Here is a 24,878-nt window from a genome sequence, read left to right on the forward strand (position 1 = left end):
CTAAGGAGTACATCTCAAATAGAAGTGAAATAATGGCTAATAATGTCAGGCACAAACATTCTGGCAAACAGAAGAGAAGGGAACAAGGTACTAAAGTTCCATGTAGACTTTCAAACTACAAAGCCATTTAGGAAATGCTGATCAGCTAAAGCTAAAGCAAGTCAGTTGAAAAGCAATCCTTAAGTTGTGGAAGGATAAATGCCGATCAAACATGCACTCTGGCTTTGAAGCTCCAAGATCTTTAATCTAAAGTAAGCTTTGGTTTTAGCAATTACAAGGGGTAAAACCTTGAGCAGCCTTCCTTGGCTCTACAACCCTGGTCTAATCAACTAAACACTGAAAACGTCACTTAATCACTGTGCACACAGAAACATGGAATTATGGAAATAAATTTCAATCTAATTCAATACCATGATATACAGTTAATGTGTTTCAAGTCTGTGATGATGCTCAGCTAGGGTTTACTACCAAAACCAAAATTACTTGAACTCAACACACATTTTCTAAGAATGAATCACTATGGAATGTTATGGAAAATGTCTCATTTTTTGGTCTGTTTAATTAGATGAGTTCTTCAGGATCTCTCCCCCAAGTTAAGTCACATGGATGTCTACAATGTAATATGTTAGCCATTTTAACTAAAGAATGAAATATCAGAAGTTGCCTCATAATTCCTAAAATGACAGCTTTCACAAGACGTAAGGACATCAAAAACTCCTTCTTCTGATGACTCATCTTAGTGAAATGCCTACCAGTGAAAGTGGATATTTTAGTTAAAAAAAAAAAAAAAAGAGGAAAAGATAAAAAGAAAAGCTTGGATGAGTCAGCACTGCCACGCCAGACCATGCTTTGTCTCCCACCACCCTGCCCAGCACCTGACCCTCTGTAGTACCTGTGGTGCTGCCGTCACTAGTTACCTGTTTTGAGGCTGGGCCTGAACTCTCGGCTAGTGCTGGGAGGTGGGAAGGCCTCCAGGGCTGTCTGTGCTGGCAGGGTTCGATATGGAGGAGGAGTCAACTCTTCGTCCCCAGAGAAACTCCTCCGCACCCCGCCTGTCATGGGCAGGCTCGACAAACTGACAGGCTTCTTCCCAACTGGCATCTTCCTCTCTAAACATCAAGTCAGACTGAAGTAAGCTTTGACTTAGGTGTGTGATAAGAAAAGTGCATCGTATTACTAGGGAGGCTGGGTTGTACAGGACACTGCAGTCAGCTGATTGTGGAAGGCTTAACTTATGCACATATGCGTGTGCGTGCACATGTGTCCATGCACAGCAAATGCACATGTTGGGGGCAGGTTGGTTCCAATCTCTCCGGTTTGATAATCCTGGTCTTGACGCTCAAGCTTAAAATGACTAAAGAAGGCAAAACAAACTACAGAGTAGTTAGTGAAAACAACTGCTGGGTGACTTTCACTCAAGAAAATGGAATACTGGGTGAAAAGCCAAGAGAAGGAGAGGGTCTTTATTTACTTTCTTGTAGTAGTGCTGGAGACCAGCAGGCTCTCATGCATGCTGGGCAAATGCTACAGTGATCTACACACTGATCCCAAGAGAAAGTCTCCGAGCATAACTTTGTTTTTTTGTTTTTTGTTTTTTCCCCGAGGCAGGGTTTCTCTGTAGCTTTGGAGCCTGTCCTGGAACTAGCTCTTGTAGACCAGGCTGGCCTTGAACTCAGAGATCTGCCTGCCTCTGCCTCCCAAGTGCTGGGATTAAAGGTGTGTGCCACCACTGCCCAGCCTGAGCGTAACTTTTAAGGCAGCATCAGAGCCCAATTAAGGCCCTTTGGGGGAGAAATCAAACAAAAATAGCTTCCTAAGTCTCAATTGGATGGCACAATTACATTGCTATATAGTGTGCTCCCCTAAGTTTTGTCATTCAGACAGCATTTGTAATTTTGACCCAAAATAGCACTTCTAAAACTCAAAGCTTATTACATACTGCTTACAAGTTTTTAATCTCACATATTTGGACAGGATCTCAGACAGCCCAGGCTAGTTTTGAACTTAACTATGTAGACAAGGCAGAACTTCAACTTCCTGCCTCCATCTCCCAAGTGCTGGAAAGCGCTCAGCTTTCTTAATTTGTTTCAAGGCGAGGTCTCACATAGACTGTGCTGTCCTTAAACTAATTAGGTAGCCCACAAGAAACTTGAGGTTCTGATCTTCCTGTTTTTGCCTCCTATGTGCTAGGGCTAAAGGCATATACCATTTTTAGTTACAGGTTCATAAGTAAACATAAACATTCTAGACTCACAAAATGCTTCTACCAAACTAAAATATGCTTTAAACTTTGCAAACATCGAATCACTAGGCATGGTGCAATAAGGGTGAAAACTGAAAGATACATTTTTATAAATGTACATTTTATCTGTTTCCTCTTACGTGTATAATGACCCAGTAGCCAGCTAAACTTTAGCTAATCAGAATTAAATGCGTAATTTTAAGTCAGCAGCATTCCCATAAAAGATGAATCTGAAAGTGAAGTGAGTTCACACTCAGCTCTCCAATGCCAGAACACTGTCATGTGCAGTGACTATCTGATTTTTTTTCTAATACATTCTAAGTAAAACACCAGGCAAAACCACCAAGTCCTACACAAACAGTACCTCCTGAAAACGGGGAGATTTAAAATGCTCCAGATCACTATGGTTTGAGAAAACGTTCTTTGAGTCTGAACAGCTTATAAGACCCTCCTGGTAAAACTGCACTCTTATTTTCCAAAGGGCTAGTTAACAACTGTCCCCTATGTAACACAATTATAGCACAAACGTGGCTCACTGCTCACCATGCCAGACAATGAAGACAATCAACTATCCTGGTGGACAATAAAGACTACCACAACTACTTTAGTACAGAAGACCACCGAACTTCAAGAAACAACAGAGTCAGAACACAACAATCCACCAGTGAACTAAAGACAGACACCAGGTTCTGAAGCTCATCTGCTATGGGTAAGTCTGCCTGCAGTGAATAACCTAGACTTTCATTTTTATTTACATGTATGTGTGTGTCAGTATGAACATACATGTAGGTGCTATCAGAGGCAAGAGGCTACTGCCTCTTGCTAAAGTTCCAGACAGTAACGAACCAACCAATGTGGGTGGTCAATTCTAACCCGGGTTGGGTCCTCCTCCAGAGCAGCAAGTGCTCTTTCCAGCTCCCAGATAAATTAAGATTTTTCCCTCCCCCAAGACACAGTTTCTCTGTGTAGTCTTGGTTCTTCAGGAACTTGCTCTATAGATTAGGTTGGTCTCAAATTTATCTGCTTGCCTCTGCCTCCCGAGTTGCTGGGATTAAAGGTGTGTGCCATCACTGCCCAGCAACAACTTGGTCCTCCTAGTTTTGTCTTCTAGCACTGACATAAGCATGTGCCACATTACTTTTTTTTTAATTTTTATTTTTTGGTTTTTCAAGACAGGGTTTCTCTGCAGCTTTAGAGCCTGTCCTGGAACTAGCTCTTGTAAACCAGGCTGGTCTCAAACTCACAGAGATCCACCTGCCTCTGCCTCCCGAGTGCTGGGATTAAAGGCGTGCGCCACCACCACCTGGCGCCACGTTACTTTTTATGTAGGTTCAGGGAACCAATTTATGGCCTTCATGATTGTGTTGTAAGTATGTTACCAACTGAACTAGCCATGCAGCACCACTCAATCCCAATCCACCTTTGGGACAGGGTATCATTCTGTAATTTATGTTGACTTAGAACTCACTATACAGTCCATGCTGGCCTTAAATTTGCAGCAATCCTCCTGTTCGCCCCCTCCACCGAAATTATGAACCTAAGATACCACATCTAGCCTTGAGAAAAATATTTCTAATAAAAGTTTGTGTAATAGGGGAAAAATAAAAATTCTGCCAGCAGTGATGGTTAGTGTCTTTAATTGAAGCATGTACTCTGGAGGCAGAGACAGGTGGTTCTCTGAATTCCTGGCTACGCTGGTTTACAGAGTAAGTTCTAGGACAGTCAGGGATACACAGAGAAACTCTGGCTCAAGCCATCCCCTCAAAAAAATTCCTATGGAATAGGAAGCAAATAGTACTTTTATAAAATGATTGCTTACTATATTTCTTCAATTCCAACATTCAAAAAGCATTTCTCTAAGATTTTGGCAATAAAACCATACTCACTTGATGATACACTTATTATCTTTACTTGGTCCACTTACTGCAACATTTGTATTTTGCTTCAGAAAACACTCCAGAGTTTGCAGAGTGTTACATAGTTACATTCCACAATATTTATTTATTTTTTCTGAAATGGGAAAAAATTCTCAATTCCAAAACAAAACATATCTGATTCCAAGGGTTTCTAGTAAGGAATCATCACTTATTGTACTTTCTATATCTAAATAATTGTAAGGCACTAGTCATGATATCATAGTATTAAGAACAAAATGTCAGAGCTAAGGGGTATGTTCCATCTATAGCTAAAGTTAATCTCTAGTTCAGAAACCTGGGAATGTTAAATAGCACTATAATCTGGGCAACTAATATTCTTACTTTGTCAATTCACTTATTTCAAAGATTTAAACATTTAAACCACAAACAAACCGTGCAAGGATCAAAAAGAGGAAAGAAAACTGCATATAATGCTCATTAGTTAGTAAAAAGGATTGTTTCCTTAAAAAAAGATTTAATATTTATGTGTACCTCTCTCTCTCTCTCTCTCTCTCTCTCTCTCTCTCTCTCTCTCTCTCTCTCTCTCTCTCTCTGTGTGTGTGTGTGTGTATACTCCATGTGTGACCTCTGATTCAGAAAAGAACCCGGATCCCTTGGAATTCGAGTTATAAGCATTGTAAACTGTCTGATGTAGGAATGAACCTGGTCATCTGCAAGGGCAGCAAGTGCTGCTAATGACTGAGCCACCTCTCTAGCTCCCTTTCTGTTTTTGAAGTCAGTCTTATTCTATAGCCCAGGCTGGCCTGAAATTTGTGGTAATCCTTTCTGCCTCAGCTTCCTGAGGGCTGGGATTACAAGTATGAGTCACCATACCGAGCTAGTTTTAAAAAAGGCTTTCCATAAGCCATTGGGAATACACCCATACACACACACACACACACACACACACACACACACACACACACAGAATTACACTCATATATACCACATATTTACGTGTGTGTGTATTCTTTCTGCTCTCACGAAGCCTAGGTAGGCCTTGAACTTGCTATGGAACTAAGCATGACCATGAACTCCTGCCTCTGCTTGTTGAGTGCTGAGATTATCGTCACTCGTCTCCACGCCTGGCTAAAACCAGTTAACTTCAGCATCTTAAAATCTTCTGAAATCTTTCTCAAATTCCAATAAAATGATAAGATAGTTTAAACGAGTCTGTTAAATTCACTTTACAGAAAACTAAAATTTTGGGTCTGAGGAGTTTCTGCCCACAGAGGAAAGAGCCAATGATAAGCCTGCTTTACAATGATGTCATGCAAGTCATCACTAGTTGAGGGTATGATTTTGTTCTTTTGCTTTTTCTCTGAGACAGAATTAACCTGTAGCTTTGAAGCCTGTCCTGAAACTCAGTTTGTAGACCAGGCTGGCCTTGAACTCTCCTGAGTGTTGGAATTAAAGATGTGTGCCACCAATGCCTGACATAGATAGTGTTTTATGATGGGAGAAAACTTCATTTTCTTTTTTGAGACAGGGTTTCTCTGCAAAGGGTTGGCTATCCTGGAACTTGCTCTCTAGACTAGACTGGTCTTGAATTCTGCCTCCCGAGTGTTGGGATTAAAGGAGTGTGCCGCCACCACCACCTGACTTGAAAACTTGCTTTTCAAAGCACCAGCATAGTAATTAGGTTTGTCACTTAAAAAAAGTTATAAATAACTGTTAATCAGGAAGAACAGAAAATATTTGGTTAATCTGTAAGCACATTTACTATAAAAAGTATCTTAAACATTTTTTTTTTTTAAATTTTAGAATAAGATATTCTATAACAAGCTCATGAACAGAAAAACTTGTGCCTTTCTATGGTAGTTGAAAAACATTTTTTGTTATTGTGGCTAATAATGACAACCACAATTTATTGTAAGAAAAAAAATACATTACACGAAGCATTTAAAAACTAATTTTGTTAGCTAGATATCAACTTAGATTAGATGATTTCCCCCTTATTTTGATGTGTGTCTGTGACATATGATATACCCATGTATGAGGGAGTCTGTTCTTCTTGTGGAGGCTTATCACTTTGCACCTCAGTGGTTTTTTTCCAGACAGGGTTTGTTTGTTTAGATCTGATTGTCCTGGAACCTGCTCTATAGTCCAGGCTAGCCTCAAACTCAAAAGAGATCGGCCTGGTTCTGCCTGAGTGCTAGGAAAAAAGGTGTGTGCCACCACCTCAGGTTCCCACCTCTGCATTGTACCCACTGAGCTGTCTCCCCAGCCTTTCACTGTTGATTTCTCAGGATTATCATTCGAGACAGAGCGTACATTGTAGGAATGATGGCTATTATAAGCATCAAGCAGTATTTTTTTGCTTCATTAAAAAACGTTTAAAAAGTGATTAACCTTGAATAGGTCAATAATTATTTCAAGAATCATTCTCGGGCTCTGTTCTTTATCTGTGTGCTTTAAACACACAGATAAAGAATATCATTTCTCCTGTCAATTAAAAGTGTTTCTTAGTATCAAAAAGGTTTGCCTTTTATGTTATACTGCACCTTTAAGCATAATACATAATGAACAAACATCAGTTCTCACAGGGATGTAATTTTCTGTGCAAGAATACTGTGACCTCAATTGCTTAACAATTAGAAAACATATACAAACACATCGCGACCCACTTTTCTTATGTCCTTTGTATTGCTGGGACTTAGCCTTTTTCTTCTGTTTTGAAGAAGCTGACTGGCTTTCTCTTGATGCTGAAAAACAAAAGGGAAGAATTGGTAATGGAGAAAGGCTTACAATTCTAGACACAAATTGGATGAATTATCTTTATGAAGATCATTATGCTTTCAGAAGTACACACTGCTTTTAGAGGATATATTTGTCTAACAAAATCATTCCCCGCACTACTCAACATTTATAAATGATACATTTTTAACCTGTAAACTTGACAACAGTGTAGTTTAACTTGGTGACTTGGGGTTTTCTCTATTTACTATATAACCGATACTAGCTTCATATTGCCATGACATTCACAGTCTAATTCTGTGATATTGTTGAGTAACTTACCTGGCAACTCATCAGACATTGATATATTCTTGTCCTGTTAGTTACAAGATGATTCTGGAGAATTAGCTGGTTTTTGTAAAAAGACATGTTTTCTGTATTAGCAACTTACACTGTGATGCTGGAGGCTGTAGTTGATATCCAGTTAATTGACACCACCCTACAGGATAGAGGTCAGGGGACTCACAGTCTACCCACTGATCATACTCTTCTTCCCATCCATCAAAATGTATCCTCAAGAGACGATGGATAATTCGAGTAACTGTAGCTACACATATTAAACGTGGCTCCATGAGATCTACAGCTTCTAATTTCATTCCTACACGAAATCCGTGATTTGGAACATCCTGACAAAGAGAAACAAAGTATGAACACATTGCCCAGGAAAGTGTAGTCGGCTACCACCCAGGACAGCAAATGATAAAATCATTTCCCAAAGTTTACAGCAATTCTTAGTTATGTCACCATATTGCAACAGGGACGCATTTAACAACTAGTCAGGAGTGTTGGGGCAGCTGGCCCCTGAGAATACTCATTTTCATTTCCCTCTGGTTAAAGATCAAATAGTTTAGGGCTGACAAAAATGGCACAGTGTGCAAAGTGCAAGTCTGGTAACCGGAATTAAACCCAGAATCCATGTAAAGGTAGAAGGAGAGATCTGACTCTACAGGTCTGCTGTTTGACCCCTACATATAAGTCTTGGCACAAAGAATCCCCCTACGCTAATTTAAAAAAAAGTTTATAAACATGCCTTTTTCCTGAAAGAAAATACTTATATGTTTTGTTAATTTTCATTAAGAAATTTTTTTTCTTTTTGGTTGACACAGGGTTTCTCTGTGTAAGTTTGGATCCTGTCCTGGAACTCTCTCTGTAGACCAAGCTGCCTCTTCCTCCCGAGCTCTGGGATTAAAGACGTGTGCCACCACTGCCTGGCTTTCACTAAGAAATTCTAATATAAGGCAAAGAACTTTGGCTCAAGAATTCCTCCCATTCTTATGTCATAATCATGCCACAATTCAAATTTACCTTATTAAATAGTTTTACTGGTGCTGCAATGGAGCCGGTTTCCCTGAGGTAGTCAAACCATTTAAAAGGAAGTTTTGTGTAACCTAAAAAATACAACTGGTTTAGGTTAATAGTTCATTTAAAATTAGCATCATCTTAAAATGTAGATAATAACTTACTTAGTACATGAAATCTCAGAATTTAGGTAATATGGTAATTTCTTTTTATTCTGTCTTAAAAATTCTATTTTTGAGATTGCAGTCCCAAATAGCTCAGGCTAGCTCAAACATGTTATGTAGTAGAAGGTTAACCTTATACTCCTTGCTTCTTCATTTCCCAATATGGGATTGAGGGTTTGTACACTTCACTTTGTGATACAAAGAACTCCTACCCCATGCTGTAAGATTACTGAGCATACTGGCTCCATAGTATGAGTTGTCCTTCTTTGCAGACACACGTGCATACTTCCTTACCCTCATGCAGAAATGATTCTTTTTTCATTACTACAAGAACAGACTTTTACCCCTTTTCCCCTTTGGTGGCACTGGAGATCTAGTCCAGGGCCTCAGCATACTGGACAAGGTGCTCCTACCACCAAAAGCTACAACCCTTCCCTGCAATACTAGGCTTTACAACAGTCTAACATTTCACACTCTGAATTATTTCTTTTTTGTGAAGGAAATTAAACTGTCTGAGATAATGTCAACAAATTTTTGCCTTAACACCACATAGAGAAAAAAGCCAAAGGTACTGAAGCTAGAAAGTCACTGGTTAAATGAGAGCTGCTACTCTCTTCTAAGATAGATAGCTCAGCGTGGTCATTCACACCTTTAATTCCAGCATACTGGAGGCAGAGGCAGGACAATGTCTGTGGTTTATATAGTGAGTTCCAGACCAGCTAAGAATACAGGGACCATGTCCCAACAAAACAAAAATAGAAGCCATGTGACAATCTAAAGAGAGCACCTTCATTTCATTTCTATGAAGGCTAAGTATTCACTTAAAAAGTGCTCATTTGGGAGCTGGAGAGATGGCTGAGCAAGTCAGACCAGGGCTATTCTCCCAGAAGACTAGGCTCAGTTCTTAGCACCTACAGGTCCTGTCTGTAACTACAGTTCCAGGGGATCTGATGCCCTTTTTTCTTCCTCAGGTACCTGGCACATAGCACCCAAGTGGTGCACATACATACATACAGACAGACAGACAGACAGGCAAAACACCTACACATATAAAATAATAAAAAATATTTTAAAAAAACCTGTAGTATTATAACATTAAGATCACTATGTTAAGAGGATTTGTAAATATCAATACACATTGTAACATGAGCAGGTTCAGAACAAACTAACACTGTAATTTATTAAAATGAGCTAAAATACAAAGTTTGTGCTTTATTTTAATTAACGTATTAACCTTGAGAAGGGTCTTGTGTAGTCCTGGTTAGTCTGGACTCACTATATAAACTAACTATATATATAAACTATACAAATGTGGAGCAGGCAGGTCTCCAACTTGTGGGTGATCCTCCTGTCTTTGCTCCCAAGTGCTGGGATTTCAGACATGTACCACCACACATAACTTCAGAGTACCCCAAAGCTCTTGCATGTTTTAAGTCTATCTATACACACCCACATATATTGCGTATAAGTACAAACACAAAAAGAAAACTAGGTCTTTGTTAAATGTAAGCAGGTACCACACAGAAACAAAGCAAGACAAAAAATGAGTGTTTATACCGGGATGAAGTACCTCTGGGTGGAGTCAGTTCTATCATATTAATTTCACAGAAACCCACAGGGAAAATAGAAGGAGAGGTTGCATGATAACAGAACCAGTCAGATCCATCTGCTGCTTCTGAGCCATCGATCCCAATCATCAGGAACCCATCAGCCAGCACCTTTGAAATCAAGAGAATTCCAAGTACTTAAACATGAAAACTATTATTTTTAAAAAAAGGTATTTTAAATATTCTGAAAGGAAGAAAAATCTAATACTAAAAACCACTTTCTTATTGGATGGTAAATAGATATAAATAATAAGAAACTGATTGTTAATGTGTACCAGATACAAAAACCATACAGAAGGGATTTCAGAAAAGCAAGTTTATCACAGAGATGATTTCAGATGCCTGAAAAACCAATGTCTTTGACTAATAACGAATTGGAATACTCTTTTCATAATTAGACCATCTAGTGTCCAGTGTATGAAATGTTGATTACCAAGTCTAATGATCAGAGTTCAATCCCCAGGATCTACATGGTGGGAGAAAAAATTCAACTTCCTCAAGTTGCCTCTGATCTCTACACATCTCTCCCCGCCTCTCTCCTCTCTCCCTCTCTGTCTCTCTCTCACACACACACACACACAATAAAGCTAGGCAATAGTGACAAATGCCTTTAATTATGGCACTCCAGAGGCAGATCTCTGTGACTTCCAGGCTAGCCTGGTCTTCAGAGTGAGCACCAGGATAGTTATCGCTACAGAGGAGCTCTGTCTTGAAAAACAACATCATCTCCCACCTCCAAGTCAACAAACAAACAAAACCCAACCAAACTAACAATAATACTGTCCACAAACACCATCTAGTGTTAAGTGTCATGTTTTCAGTCCTAACATGATAAAGCTTTCCTTCTCTTCTGACTTTGCATAGAGAATACCCTTGCTAAACCTCTACCTTCTTGAAATTGCCTTCTTTTACCATGCTCTTCTAAAACACTAGGCTGCTTGGGCCCAACAAAGAGTCCTATTAACTCCACTTTATGCCTCAGACTGCTGTTAATAAATAGCACATCTGCCTCCCGATAACAGAACTTGGAACGTGAGATGCTCTCACTCTAACTTCTCAAGCCTGGACTAATTATAGAGTTGTAGCACCTCATCTAGCTCCTCCCACATTAAAAAAAAGGATTTCCTTCCTCACTTCCTCCCTCCTTCCTTCTTTCCTTCCTTCCACAGTGTTCTGCCTGCATGTATTCCTGCATGCCAGAAGAGGGCACTATATAGCATTAGAAATGGTTGTGACCCACCATGTGGTTGCTGGGAATTGAACTCAGGACCTCTGCAAGAGCAGCCAGTGCATTTTTTTAAACACATAGAACTACATCTTGCTCAATTATCACAAAAAGACCTTGTTCAAACACATCATGTTTTATAGTCTAACATTTCCTAATTTCCATCATTTAAATACATTTTATATCCTGCATAACCACTACAGGCTCAAACATGAAAGGCACAAGGTTACTGCAGTGAATTCATCAGGCTGCATTCTGAGACCTAGGTAAAGGTACATACTATGCAATCTGCTGCTCTTCTATTTCCATCCTTAGCTAGACTGTAAAATTCACTGACAAACCTTCTTTTCCCAACTCAGTGGTCTATTTTCCACAAGACCTACCTCTTCAAATATAACTCTTATTTATTAGTGAGAAAAGGTCTCACAATGCACCTGTCTGGCCTATGCCTCCTGAATGCTGGATTACAATCATTTAACCCAATGTCAAGCTCTGGTCTATTGATTAATATTCACACCTCCATTATTCCTTCTATAACTCTCTTGGTCGTTACCTTTTTACGTCCAACCTATACAGTTCTGATTTTAGCTCTTTGCTTTGTTTTGATGACCTCAGACACTATCAACTTCATGACCAACAGGAGTCTGCCTCCCTTCTAGAGACTGAGTATTCCATTTCTATTCTGAAAGTGTTCTTAAGAGTTAGTTTTGCCTCAAGCTAACAGCTCCTTCCTTTAGTCCTTCAGAAGTAATTAATCACTTAGTTTACAACTTTTATCTCAAACATTTTAGCTCATTTTTAAAAAAAATCTTAAAGTAGTAGTCATTACAGTTTTAAAAAATGTTTTATATATATATGGATGTTTTTGCCTGTATGTATACCTGTACAGCATGTGTGTCCTTGGTGTTTATGCAGGCCAGAAAACAGCATCAGATGGCTTGGAACTAGAATTATAGATGATCATGAGCCACCATATGGATGCTGGGAACCAAACTTAGGTCCTTTTGCAAGAGCAAACTAACCCCGATTCTCACCCGACCATGGAACTGCCCTGTTATCTTTTTGTTTGCACAGGAACCTCAATTAAGGACCTGCCTTTATCAAACTGGCCTGTGGGCATGTCAATAGGACATTTTCTTAATTATTAAATGGTGCAGTAAGATACAGCACACAGTGGGTGGTACTATCCCTAGGCAGGGAGATCCTACCAAGTTTATGAAAAGTAGCTGATGGCTAGGCATAAAAGCACACACTTTTAATTTTTAAGCTCTGCTCAGGAGGCAGAGGTAGGTGGATCTCTGAGTTCCAGGTCAGCCTGATCTACAGAATAGCCAAGGCTAAACAGTAAGACCCTGTCACACACACACCAAAAAAATCTATTAGACAACAAGCATATCCATCACATTAGTACGTAATTTTGATTCTGTCTGTAGGTGTTTAACTTGAACAAGTATTTCATAAATCTATATGCTATGGGTTGCATTGAAGTTCTGGGTGAAAAGGGGTTTTGAAGTCCTGATCTTGACCACAACACATCAACAATTAAAACAGATCTGACAACAGATTTCAAAAATTTATTTAAAAGGTTTTAGTAACTTTCTTCCCAAGATACAGTCATACATAGGCTCCCTTCTGTTTTTAAACCAGGTTCTTCTGATTGAACTTCTCCAATTTAGAATATATTCTCTTACCTTTCTAATGGTTGCAACACATATTGTCGAAAGATTTAATGGGTCTATAGCCTCCAATTTCATTCCTTCTTTGAACCATTCTCCACTCTGGTCTACTTCTTTAACCTGGAGAAGGCATATACATTATACATGTCTTTTAGAATTATTTATTCAGTGTGTGTGTGTGTGCGTGTGCGTATGTGTGCAGGTGCCATTGAGCATGTGTAGGTCAGAGGAGAAATTTTTGGGAGTCAGTTCTTCCTCTCCTGTTGAGGTAGGGTCTCTCTCTTGTGTCTCCTGCACTGTGTACTGCAGGCTGTATGAGCTGTAAGTGTCCAGACAATTCTCCTATCTGCGCTTCTCATTTTGCTGTAGGAGTGTTTAGATTACACATGCACTCCCTGGTAACTGCTCCAGGCTTTTCACAAATGTTCAGAGCATCAGGATGTGCAATGGTATCCAAACCTGCTAAGGTATCTTTTCCTGGTCCTCAACCCACCCTCCCTCCCCCACAGGGTCTTTCTCTGTAGCACAGGCTGGCCTACAAAAACTTGTGGTAAGCCTTCTCCTTCAGCCTCCTAAATGTTTCCATTTTAATAATGAAAATATTTCTGGCCAGGTAAAGGTGGCACATGAATTTAATAGCAGTACTCGGGAGGCAGGGGCAGATGGCTAAAGGCCAGCCGGGTCTACAAAGTGAGTTCCAGGAAACCAGGTATAGAAACCCTGTCTTGAAACACACACACACACACACACACACACACGAAAAGAAAAAACCAAAAAAACAAAAAACAAACCACCAATCCTATCTACCTATGCTATAACTCCCTCTATTTAGGTAATAGAAAGAACTCATATATGTACACATAATTTAGGAATGAGTATAAAGATTTGTGACATCTAAGGATTATAGATTTTAGTGAGCATATGTGATTCCACAACTTTAGGAAAAACTCCACAACCCTATTTCAACCTAATTTATATATGAGGACTCTTATAGAAACTTCTTACCTTAGCAAATAAATGTGGTGGTGTATCAAAATGTCCATCCTGTTTCTTTGTAATATCTACAAGGAAAAGTTACATACATACAAGGAAAAGTTACATCTGTCAGCATTTGTGAGAAGACAAAAGGTATGTAATGCTCTAAAACACAGCAAAAAACAAAAATAATATTAATAATATTAATAGCTTTTTCTGTCTTCAGAGCACATGGACATATGCTATCAAATTTCAGTTAACTATGATGGTAGTAATTCTGAGAATATCAGAAGTTTTTTTTCCTTTTTGGTGTTGTGCTAGCTTGAACAGAGAGCCTCACAAATGCCAAATACTCTCAATACCGAACTAACTCCCCAGCTCTTTTCACTTTTTATTTTGAAGCAGCGGGCTCACTAAGCTGCTGAGGGTGTCCTTGAACTGGTGATGATCATGCCTGACCATCCTGCACAGCCTGCACCAATCAGTAGGCCTTTCTTTTGTGTGTTTAGTCAGGTCCAGTTAAACTTAAACTTGCTATCTAGATGATAAGTAAGTGTAAAGGAGATCCCTTTTCATCTTTCAAATGTCTGGATAATGAGACAATTGTGAGGAAAAAAGAGATTTAAAAAAAATTTATTTTGGGGATGGAGAGATGGCTCAGAGGTTAAGAGCTTTGCCTGCTCTTCCAAAGGTTCTGAGTTCAATTCCCAGCAACCACATGGTGGCTCACAACCATCTGTAATGGGGTCTGGTGCCCTCTTCTGGCCTGCAGGCATATACACAGATAGAATATTGTATACATAATAAATATTTAAAAAAGAAATTTATTTTGGTGCTAGAAATCAAACCCTCATGTATGAAAAGTACATCATTTTAAATGGGGAGGAAGAGGAAGGAACACATGGAATTATATCGGGGACCAACCTCAACAAAAATACCTCTTGCCAGGTTAGAAGTGTGGGAATTTAGGAATATAGGGTGTGGGGATTTAGGGATATAGTAAAGAATATGAAGACGCAAATGAAAATAAAATGGAGAAACACAGAATAGTATCGGGAAAAAATTCCAATGAGTACTGAAATTCGCCCACATTTAATTTCCAATTTCTTTAAATACTCTCGACCCCAAAAGGTAGGAGTAAGACAAAAAAAAAAAAAAATTGCATTAACATGATACAAGGAAAACAGACCAATTGAAAGTTGCAGGCTACAACCACAGTTAAACATTCTATTCTGTTGCCAGAACAAAACAAGTCACCCAAGACCAAAACATTCTAGAGGTAAACCACTCCCTGGGTGGAATCCAAAGTTATCTTCTTAAGGGAACTGGAACTTAGCTGGATCCATAGACTTTTGTTTGAAACATATCTCTATATTTCTCTATTCCTGAAATACAAGGTCTGGCTATTAGCTATCCTGTTGACAATAATCTAGGGAGAACTCTCTGATCTACATGTAGGTGGAGCCTTGTGAAGTAGAAGCACTATCACTTTGAAAAAACTAGAGGTAAGTTCCAATTCTCTGACCTTTGGTCAATGAGGAAATAGGCTCCCATTTTCGGGCCCCCACAGAATCAGTATTCTAATTACAGGAGAATAGTCAAACTAGAATGCTTTCTTTGGTCTATTCTTGTAGAGAGAAACAACCAAGTATTCGACCTCACTGATAAACTTAAATTTTTGTGACAGTTGCTTACCAGATCTTTTGAATCGATGGCCTATGCTTCGAGACCATCCAATATGGTGGATTAAGGGGCTGTGCATGTGGCACCAGAAGTCATCCGTTCTATCTTCACTCTCTTCATACACTAACCTTAATCTTCCTCCAATTACACTTTCCACCACTGCTACTCTTGTTCGACATAAATGCCTCTTGTCGACTACTTCTACTCTCATGCAAGGCTTGAAAGGGTACTGCATACTCTCTGAAACCTTCAAACAAAAGCAGAAAGATCCTGTATGAAACTCACGACAAAGGTCTACAAGTAGTTTCAATATTGCCCTGTCAATACTGTATATATTTATGTATTTGCTTTGTCTTTTTTTTTTTTTTTTTTTTTTTGACACAGTAGCCCTGTCTGTAAGTAGCCCTGGCTGTCTTTAACCCTGCTAGTAGTGGAAGCTGACGAACTCAAGAGATCCACTGGTCTCTACCTCCCAAGTGCAGTGATTAAAATAAGTGCACCCACCATGCCCTGACTCTCATTGTTTTGGGGACTAGAGTTTCACTTTGTAGTCTAGAAGTTAAGTTTACATGGTTGGCCATCTTTCTGCCTTAATCTCCTGAGTACTAAGATTACAGGTATGAGTCACCCTTTCTGAACATGTATTTTGATATTTAACAGATCAAAAATTGTAATTCCTTAAAAACTTCTCTAAGTAATTCTTTTAGGATTCTATTTTTTACCTTTTGTGAGAAATCGGGAGGAAGCGTTTTGGCACCAGTGAGTCTCTTTACTAGAAAAGCTTTCCAGTTTGTGTATTTGTGCTGAACAGCTAAAAGAAAAAAAAAATAATCAGCAAAGAGGATTTCACAAAATAATTAAAACAAAACAGCCGGGTTATGGTGGCGCATGCCTTTAATCCCAGCACTCGGGAGGCAGAGGCAGGGGGATCTCTGTGAGTTCGAGGCCAGCCTGGTCTACAAGAGCTAGTTCCAGGACAGGCTCCAAAGCCACAGAGAAACCCTGTCTCGAAAATCCAAAACAAACAAACAAACAAACAAACAAAAAAACCCAACCCAAACAAAACAAGGTTAACAAGTTTCTCTGGAAGTCATGACTATGAATTAAAGTACTGAAAAGCAGCAAGAATGGAGAAAATAAGTATGTCTTGCCAACATAAAAATATTTTAATTACTGTATCACATTAGGATATTATATTCAAGATTTAAGAAAGTACTAAGATATATACACTGAAAATGACTAAGGAGCTGCAGAGTTGGCCCAGTGGTTCAGAGAACTTGTTGCTACTCTCATGGGGTACTGGAGTTTGATTCCCAGCACCTACAAAATGGCTTACAACTGCCTAGAACTACAGCTCTGGAGGGGGAAGGGCGCTCTACTGCCATCTGTGGGGTCAGGCATGCATGCATGTATATATACACGCAAGCAAAATACTCATACCTATAAAATAGTGAATGTGAAGTTTAAAATAAAATAATAAAATGACAGGGAGGTTACTCACTTCTAGGAGGAACGAGAGGTTTTCCACTGGCTGCACACCAACCAACTGGATGAATATCAGACCCACATATATTGCACCAGAAGTCCAGAGAAGAATCATTTTCAAATCCTTCATATCTCAAAAGGGCATTATAACCTAAAACCAACAAACTGATCATTACATAATAAGATAATAAAACTAAAATGATTCAACCCCTAGGGTGATGGCTGTTAAACTCTGCTTTCCCTCTGTAGCAGAACCACTTGCTGTTGTTTATAAGCAGAGGGTAGTCCCTTTCAGGGACTCCTGCTCATGCCAGGGGTTAGGATTTAGACATGGGGTGGTGTGGGCAATCTACACTTCTAAGTCCTGGGGCAATAATGAACCTGTTGGACTATGATCCAACTTTGAGAATCCCTTGTTAACACAATTTTTCAGTGCAAGGCCTTTCTCTTTGTATTTCAATTAATGTAATTTCTCAACTCTTGGAAGGGGAACACCTTAGCAAAAACAAGGTGCGATAGTTTCATGAGAGCGTGCAGTTTTCTTTTTCTTTTGAGATAGAATCTTATGTAGATGAAGCTGGCACCAAATGGACTATATAGCTGGAGACAACCTTCTGCTCCTCCCTTCACCTACCAAGTGCTAGAATGTTGTGATCAGTAAGTCTGAAACAGTTCTTAAAGTTTTGTTTTTGGGATGCGTGTGTATATGTGTATACATGCATGTGCAGGCCAGAGGACAATCTCAGATGTTGGTCCTTCCCTTCTGCCCCATTTGAGATACGGTCTTTGGCTGTCTGCCACAGTAAACCAGGCTAGCTGGGCCATAAGTTTATGGCAACTTTTCTTGCCTTAACTTGTAGCAGTAGTAGGCCCTGCTTATCTAAGGTTTACTACCAAAATAGTAAAGTGACTTAGAAGGTATGTTCAGATTGGCGTGCCAGCATTGGGCAAGAATTTCCACGTAAAGTCTAAGAAAGTTTTTTTTTTTTTCTTTGAAGGCTTTTAAACCCACAAAAAACAGCAGCCAAGTGCAGCTTCATGGTAACAAGTTTTCAGATAGGCTCTGTTTGCAAGGGAGGTGCAGTAAAAACTGTGGTTTCTTTAAAAAAAAAAAAAAAAAAAAAAAAAAAAAAAAAAAAAAAAAAAAAAAAAAAAAAGCGGCAGCTTCCTGGATTACCAGCACAAAATGCTGGAGCATTTAAATGGGTTCTGTGAGCAGAAAGCTACATAGACTTGCTGTGCACCTAAAAATGGGGCAATGTACGTGGTTCTCAGAAGCAGCAAACATGCTTCTGCTATGTTGGACTGGACAGAGCAAACAGGCAGAGCAGCGTTGTCTTTAGCCACGCCCACTTATCATTAAAAAAGGGGGGCCTTCTGGACAAAAAATAATTACAGATACGGAATAAGGACAGATTCAGATAAAAAAAAAAGACCTCTAAATGCGTCACAGTGGTGGGTAAATGTACATAGGCTTGGGACAGAGAAGAAAATGAGTAAAGAGACAGTGAATATAATAGAAAAAAAGAGTACAGAACTCACAGGCTAAAGGAGTAAAGATAATAAAATATTAAACTTGTAGAAAAAGTAATAGAATAGGAAAAATATGCCATGTAAAGATGGAAAATACAGAGTCTGAATTACGTATATTATTGTGTCTTCTTTGAATTTTTTGACTGTGAAGGAGTTAAGTACAGAGAGACATTCCATTGTATGAGCTGCTAAGCTAAACCAGCACATATATTTTAAAGGTATCTTGATTCCAAAATTTGGGTGTAAGAATTTGTTGCTTTGGAAGAGGTTCTTCTTTTGTTTCCACAGAACATGAGAACCTGTGGATTTCTTCCAGACTAATGTGGTCTGATGGACCAAGACCCCCTTGAAAGGTCACCATGAACACTCCCAAAAATTACTTCGCCCAACAAAAAGAAGGAAGCAGTTTGGAAAGAACTACACCTATATTCCCAAATATTGCCTATAAATGTTTGTATACATTTAAAGGGGGATATGCTATAGAGATTTGCATTGGTATGGATCTTGGTTTATTGATACAAATTTAAGGTCAATTTTCTTATACTGTGTATATGTATTTCTGATCTTGATTAAGGTACTGTGTTTGAACAGCTCATTTAAAAATGTAATGTACAGGGGCTGGAGATATGGCTCAGTGGTTAAGAGCACTGACTGCTCTTCCAGAGGACCCGGGTTCAATTCCCAGCACCCACATGGCAGCTAACAACTGTCTGAAGATCCAGTTGTAGGGAATCTGACACATTCACACCAATGCACATAAAATAAAGTTAAATAAACCATAAAAATATTTAAAAATGTAATGTACAGTTAAGAAATATAAGTTAATAAAGTCATCTAGTCAATAACATAACATCTAGTCATGTTAGGTTTTCTAGATATAGAGAGATATATTTCAGTTAGACAGATGTTCTTCAATTCTTTCAGAGACCTTCAGAATATGGCATTTAAAATGTTTTAATAATTTAGGCCTTTTCATGACATGAGACACATCTGCTCCTGGAATCACCAATCTTCTTCAAGAGGATGGATGACAGGCATCAAAGAAGCTCCTTGCCGGGCGGCGGTGGCGCAAGCCTTTAATCCCAGCACTCGGGAGGCAGAGGCAGGCGGATCTCTGTTAGTTCGAGACCAGCCTGGTCTACAAGAGCTAGTTCCAGAACAGGCTCCAAAGCTACAGAGAAACCCTGTCTCGAAAAACCAAAAAAAAAAAAAAAAAAAAAAAGAAGCTCCTTATGGAATTTGTTAGCCGTTTGGGCTAGAAACTGCTCCTGCCTGGATTGCTTTATGTTATGCTATATGAACTGGATATGCAGGAACCACAGAGAAATAACTGCTGAACTTGCCTAAAGGTGAGACAGTCCTTCAGGGTTCCTACTTCATCCTGTCATTGTACAGGATACAGAAGAAAGTGACTGACAAACTGCCAATATAGGCGAAACTGTCTTTGAAATTTCCTGCTTTGTGGGAAAGTCTGCTGGAAACTATGGGCTTGTAGGCTGAAGATGGATGCTCCAATGTTACAGAAGAACTTTGGGTGACTGTTCAGGTAGCCAGATTATCTCTCTCAATTCTAGTTTTTCAAGTTGCTTACAATGCACTTTCTGTTAACTTAGGTTAACATATCCTTCTGGACTCTTTGATGGAGTCGAAGAATAGATAGTTACAATTATAGTTTTTTTTTAGTTATGATAAAAGATAGATATAAATATTGTTAACTATAATTCTTGCTTAATAACTGTTTTGCTATATGTAATTTTACTATGTTAAAGTTAAAACCTTCCTTTTAATTTAAATAAAAAAGGGGAAATGGTATGGGAGGTTCATATATATATATGTATGTGTGTGTGTGTGTGTGTGTGTTGCTTTTATTGGTTAATGAATAAAAAAACTGGCTTGGCCTGATAGGGCAGAGTAGAATTAGGTGGGGAAAACTAAACTGAATGCTGGAAGAAAGAAGGCAGAGTCAGGGAGAAAACATGTAGCCCAATCAGAGACAGATGCTAAACTTTACCCAGTAAGCCACAGCCTTGTGGCAATACACAGATTAATGGAGATGAGTTAGTTTAGGATATGAGTTAGCTAGAAATGTGTTTAAGCTATTGCCCAAACAATATTGTAAATAGTATGGTTTTTGTGTGATTACTTTGGGGCTGAGTAGCTGAAAACAAAGAAGCAGCCTCCTATAACAAAGATATATGAAGTAAACAGAAAAAAAATAACAACCCAGAAATATAAAACCAGAATTAGTAATCAGGAATAGTAAATGTAATTAGATAGTAAATATGCCCCTTTTGAATTTCTTATATGCAAGTGACTCAAACATCTGGGACATAAAAGCTGTGATGAAGCATTTAAAGAATGCTTATGTAGACAGTTGTCTCAAGGAAAAGACATGGGATTGAAGTAGACAGAAGAAAACAGAGCCTGGGACTCTTGCTTGTCAGTGATTAAATGCATGGATAAGACAAAACAACAACAAAACAAACAAAAAGACCAAACTTTGATTGAAAAAAACCAGCTTCATGTTAACAGATCATTTATGTTGGGGAAGCAATTAAAAAAAAAAAAACAAACAAAAAAACCTGTTCAACACTTCAGAGTGAAGTTGCAAACTGTGGCTCCCTTAAAGGATAAAGAGGCTACTGGTGATGCGTGAAGAGGGAAGTGTAATTGGAATTACTTTTTGTGGGTAGGGATGTAGCTTACTGGGAGAGGTCTTGCCCAGCAGCACACAAGACCTTGGATTCTCTCACCCCTCCAGGATGCTTTGTTTTTCTCTGAAACAAGGTCTTTCTGTTACATAGGCCTGGCTGATCTGCAACATGCTACACAGACCAGGTTGGCTCTAACTCAGAGATCCACCTGCCTCTGCCTCCTAAGAGCTGGGATTAAAGGTGTGGGGCCACCACATCTGACACCAAGGCCACTTTTAGGTAACTCTAGGGGAGGTGTATAGTAAAGCAATACTCAAGTGTTATAGGGAGACAAGCTGGAGATAAAGTCCACACAGCTGGTCTGGCCTACTGCTTGATTTTTTTTTTTTTTTAAATGGCTAGAAAAAACTGAAGGAACACTATTTCCTTCAGATCAAGATGGGATAGCTTTATGAGACTCAAATTTCATGAATAAAATTCTATAGCTAAATCCATTTGTTTATATGTTGCTATAGTTGTTCACTGTTAAAATGGGGGAGATAGGGTAGTGTGATAGACTGCAAACCCCACAAATCCAAGAATACTTATTGTTTGGCTAGTTATAAAATAATTTAAACTTTAAAAAAAATTTTTTTACAGAAGTTTTTGTCACTGGCATTTTCTAGTAAATCATCATGTATGCTTTTCACCTGCTAATTTTATAATTCCAGCAATCCAGAAGACTTTGGTAGGTAGACTGCAGTCTGTATTGGGAACTTCTATTCTTACATTTTCTGAGATATCACCCCAGCAGGTCCCCATAGGTGCCTGTCATACAAAAATTATTAAATTATTATCTTATAACATAAGAACAGAACATCATTCAAAATTAAATATCATCAATAATGGAATATTCAAATAAAATGTCATTTTAATTCATTCATATTTTCTTGAAGTACAGTTTCTAATCCTTGATAAAAAGAATTCTATATGGAGACATACAGAGTTAGGATCAAATTCAAGAGAGAAGACAGAATGTGCATCTATTAGATCCACGTTCACTTTGAAATTCAAGACCAAACGTGACATTTAAGTAATAATTATTCTAAAACCTGAATGATAAACATGGCCAACATCCTAAATCAAGGTAACTTGAGGAAATTCAGTGTTTTTAATGTGTACTGAATGAAAATACTTTAACCCTTAACCTTTAAAGATCTTGCCCAAGAGTAGGAAAAAAAATTTCCAATTAAAAGGTTTCAACATGATCTGCAGAAATAAAACAGGTATCTGTATTTCAAATATAAGCTAAATCCACAGAACATAGTCTATTAAGATGGACAGGAAAAAGCAGTGGGAAAGTCATTAAAGGGGGGAGTTGAAGAGATTTAGAAAATGAGGGCTGCAGTAAATTGTTAAATAACTTATTTCAAAATTTCTCATGCAACAATTACTATGAAAAGAAAACTTCCAATGTTAGAGCTGTTGATCTCTGGCATCCATACTACTGATTAAGATGGCAACTGAGAAAACTACCTCAAAGTATAACAATCACATTCCCCAAAAGGTAATGTTCTCATTTCTATGACTCCCTAAACTGCAAGGCAATACACAATTACTTGGACTTTATGCAATAGTAAATTAAATCAAGTACATGAATTTATAATTATTCATTAGTGCCGGTAATTCTAGTCTCTGTGGCCCTGGATAATCAGGTTTCCATGAAATGTAGAACACTGGACATAAATAAAAGGATAAGGTGAGGATCTAGAAGGCCTGGTAATGTGAATAAATCGGGTGAAAACAAAACAGCTTCAAAATTAAAAGATAAGCAAGCATAGAATGAACTAGCAAATATGGACATTGGGAAAATGTATTCCATAGAAGGAGTGCCCCTTTATAGTTTGATGTAACCCAGAACAGAGTCAGTCTAAAGCAGTATTTCACTCCTGCCCTCTAAACAGTCTATAAATTTCTGAAGGAAACACAATATCAAATAATGGCGAACTAAGATCAAGAAACCAAAGACAGAATCAATTAATGGCTAACTCTTTGGGTAGCAGCAACGAATAGACCTTATTAACTTAGAGACACGCCCAATCTCAATTATTTGTGATTATGGGGAAGGAACACGTATACATCTTCCCAAGAGGGAAGGGGAAAAACAAAACTACCTCCTCCCGTTTTGACACAGAGTTTTGCTATGTAGTTCAGGCTGGTCTGGAATTTGCCATGTATACCACACTGGCCTCAAATTTGCAATGTTCCTGCCATAGTCCCCCTCCCTCCCAAGTGCTAGGGTTATAGGTGTGTGCGCCACCATGCCTGGTTTTCCTTTGTAAACAGGAAGATTGGACCCTTCAGGTTCTGCTACCTCCCCTACATCATTCAAGACTGTAGGGCCATCCCTATTGCCAGCAGATATGATCAGAAAAGGAGAGGCCAGAAGGAAGACAAGTAACACAAACTAAGCTAACATAAATTAACAAAGACCATATATTATTCATTTATTGTAAAGCTTAGCCATCAGAGAAGATAGGTGCAGGTAAATGCATGCATAAAGCTGCATTAAACTCAAGTAGGACAGCTACTCTTTGACTGCCAAATCTGTGAATTCAGTTTTTATTGAGAAGAGCCATGGATATATACTGACGAGCTATATACAAGGTTAGGTGGGCACAATGCTAAGTGAAATTTGCATACAGGACTCCTTTCTGAGCTAGACTTGACAAACTGCTGATTTTTTTTTTTTAAGTTTCAGTATTATCTCTGGAGAAAATACTTTTTAGTGCTATTTATTAAAGAAAAGGAGTGTCAATATTTACTTAAACAAACAAACAAAAAAGGTAATGCTCACTTGAGTGGGAGATCTTTGGTTTGATCCCTATAGTCTGGATTGGTATAGGAGAAAGTAGCAGAAAGTGACATTTGTTCTTGCCTGTAAGGTTGTGGTTCTGCTAGGCCCTCTTAAACCAATCCATATGGTTCACTCTATGAAAAAAAATGAAGGAATAAACATCAACAAGATAGAGCACTACAGTTATAACAGAGTAAGTGCTCAATGTGTTGAAATGATAGTGATTTCATAGATATATCTGCCCTTTTTAAAAAAATAAACATCGTTTTAAGTGTGGAAGACGGAATGACCCAGGGCTTGACAGCCATCTTCATCCAAGTCATCTGTCTTCTCTTGCTGGCAGGAGGGATACCTTTGAAGTCTGGATTGGTATAGCATGAACTAGCAGAACCATCATTTACAGGTAACAACAAATTTACCTTCCAGACTCAGGATGCGAGGTCTACCTCAGGCTCCTCCCAAACAAGGAAGATCTGCTCCACCACTTCCTGCTCCAGGGCCACTCGTGAGAGCTATCTGGGAGCGACTCTCCTTCCCTGCAAAGTAAGCTGTCATCAGGTCCTGTAGAGATGGCCAAATCCAAATGCTGAGGGGGTCCCCAACACAAATGTATTATAACCTCCACCTACCTATCTGAAAGAAAATAACCTGGCAGGAAGTCTTACATCCTTCACTCTCAGAACATTCCCAGATAGTTCAAAAGCCCAGATGTCTGGTATTCAGACGCTAAGAGGGCATACATGATGCACACAGAAATAAAGATCTCCTTCTATAGCACTGCTAACCTCGAACTTTTGATAACTGCAACCAACTTTTAGAGAGTGTAAAGGGGCAGAGGTTAGATCTG

The 24,878-nt window shown here is 38.8% G+C and overlaps 1 protein-coding gene across 8 annotated transcripts in view; it reads right to left on the reverse strand.

The window, feature by feature from the left end:
* The window catches only part of Mbtd1 (mbt domain containing 1), a 68,410-nt gene that overhangs the window by 6,466 nt on the left and 37,066 nt on the right, over positions 1-24,878 (reverse strand). For 6 of the 8 annotated variants that reach the window (XM_038329167.2, XM_038329169.2, XM_038329166.2 and 3 more), the window contains 11 exons: positions 21,885-22,002; positions 17,025-17,159; positions 16,246-16,334; positions 15,536-15,770; positions 13,871-13,926; positions 12,881-12,985; positions 9,928-10,075; positions 8,200-8,282; positions 7,286-7,520; positions 6,786-6,863; positions 918-1,109 (listed from right to left, as the gene is read on the reverse strand). In XM_038329167.2, the coding sequence (XP_038185095.1) occupies positions 918-1,109; positions 6,786-6,863; positions 7,286-7,520; positions 8,200-8,282; positions 9,928-10,075; positions 12,881-12,985; positions 13,871-13,926; positions 15,536-15,770; positions 16,246-16,334; positions 17,025-17,159; positions 21,885-22,002 (1,474 nt within the window). The remainder of the gene's footprint in view (positions 1-917; positions 1,110-6,785; positions 6,864-7,285; positions 7,521-8,199; positions 8,283-9,927; positions 10,076-12,880; positions 12,986-13,870; positions 13,927-15,535; positions 15,771-16,245; positions 16,335-17,024; positions 17,160-21,884; positions 22,003-24,878) is intronic. The other 2 variants (XM_038329170.2, XM_038329173.2) reach the window with 1 other exon arrangement.

This window comes from Arvicola amphibius, chromosome 4 (genome assembly GCF_903992535.2).
Source record: "Arvicola amphibius chromosome 4, mArvAmp1.2, whole genome shotgun sequence".
Taxonomy (NCBI): domain Eukaryota; kingdom Metazoa; phylum Chordata; class Mammalia; order Rodentia; family Cricetidae; genus Arvicola; species Arvicola amphibius.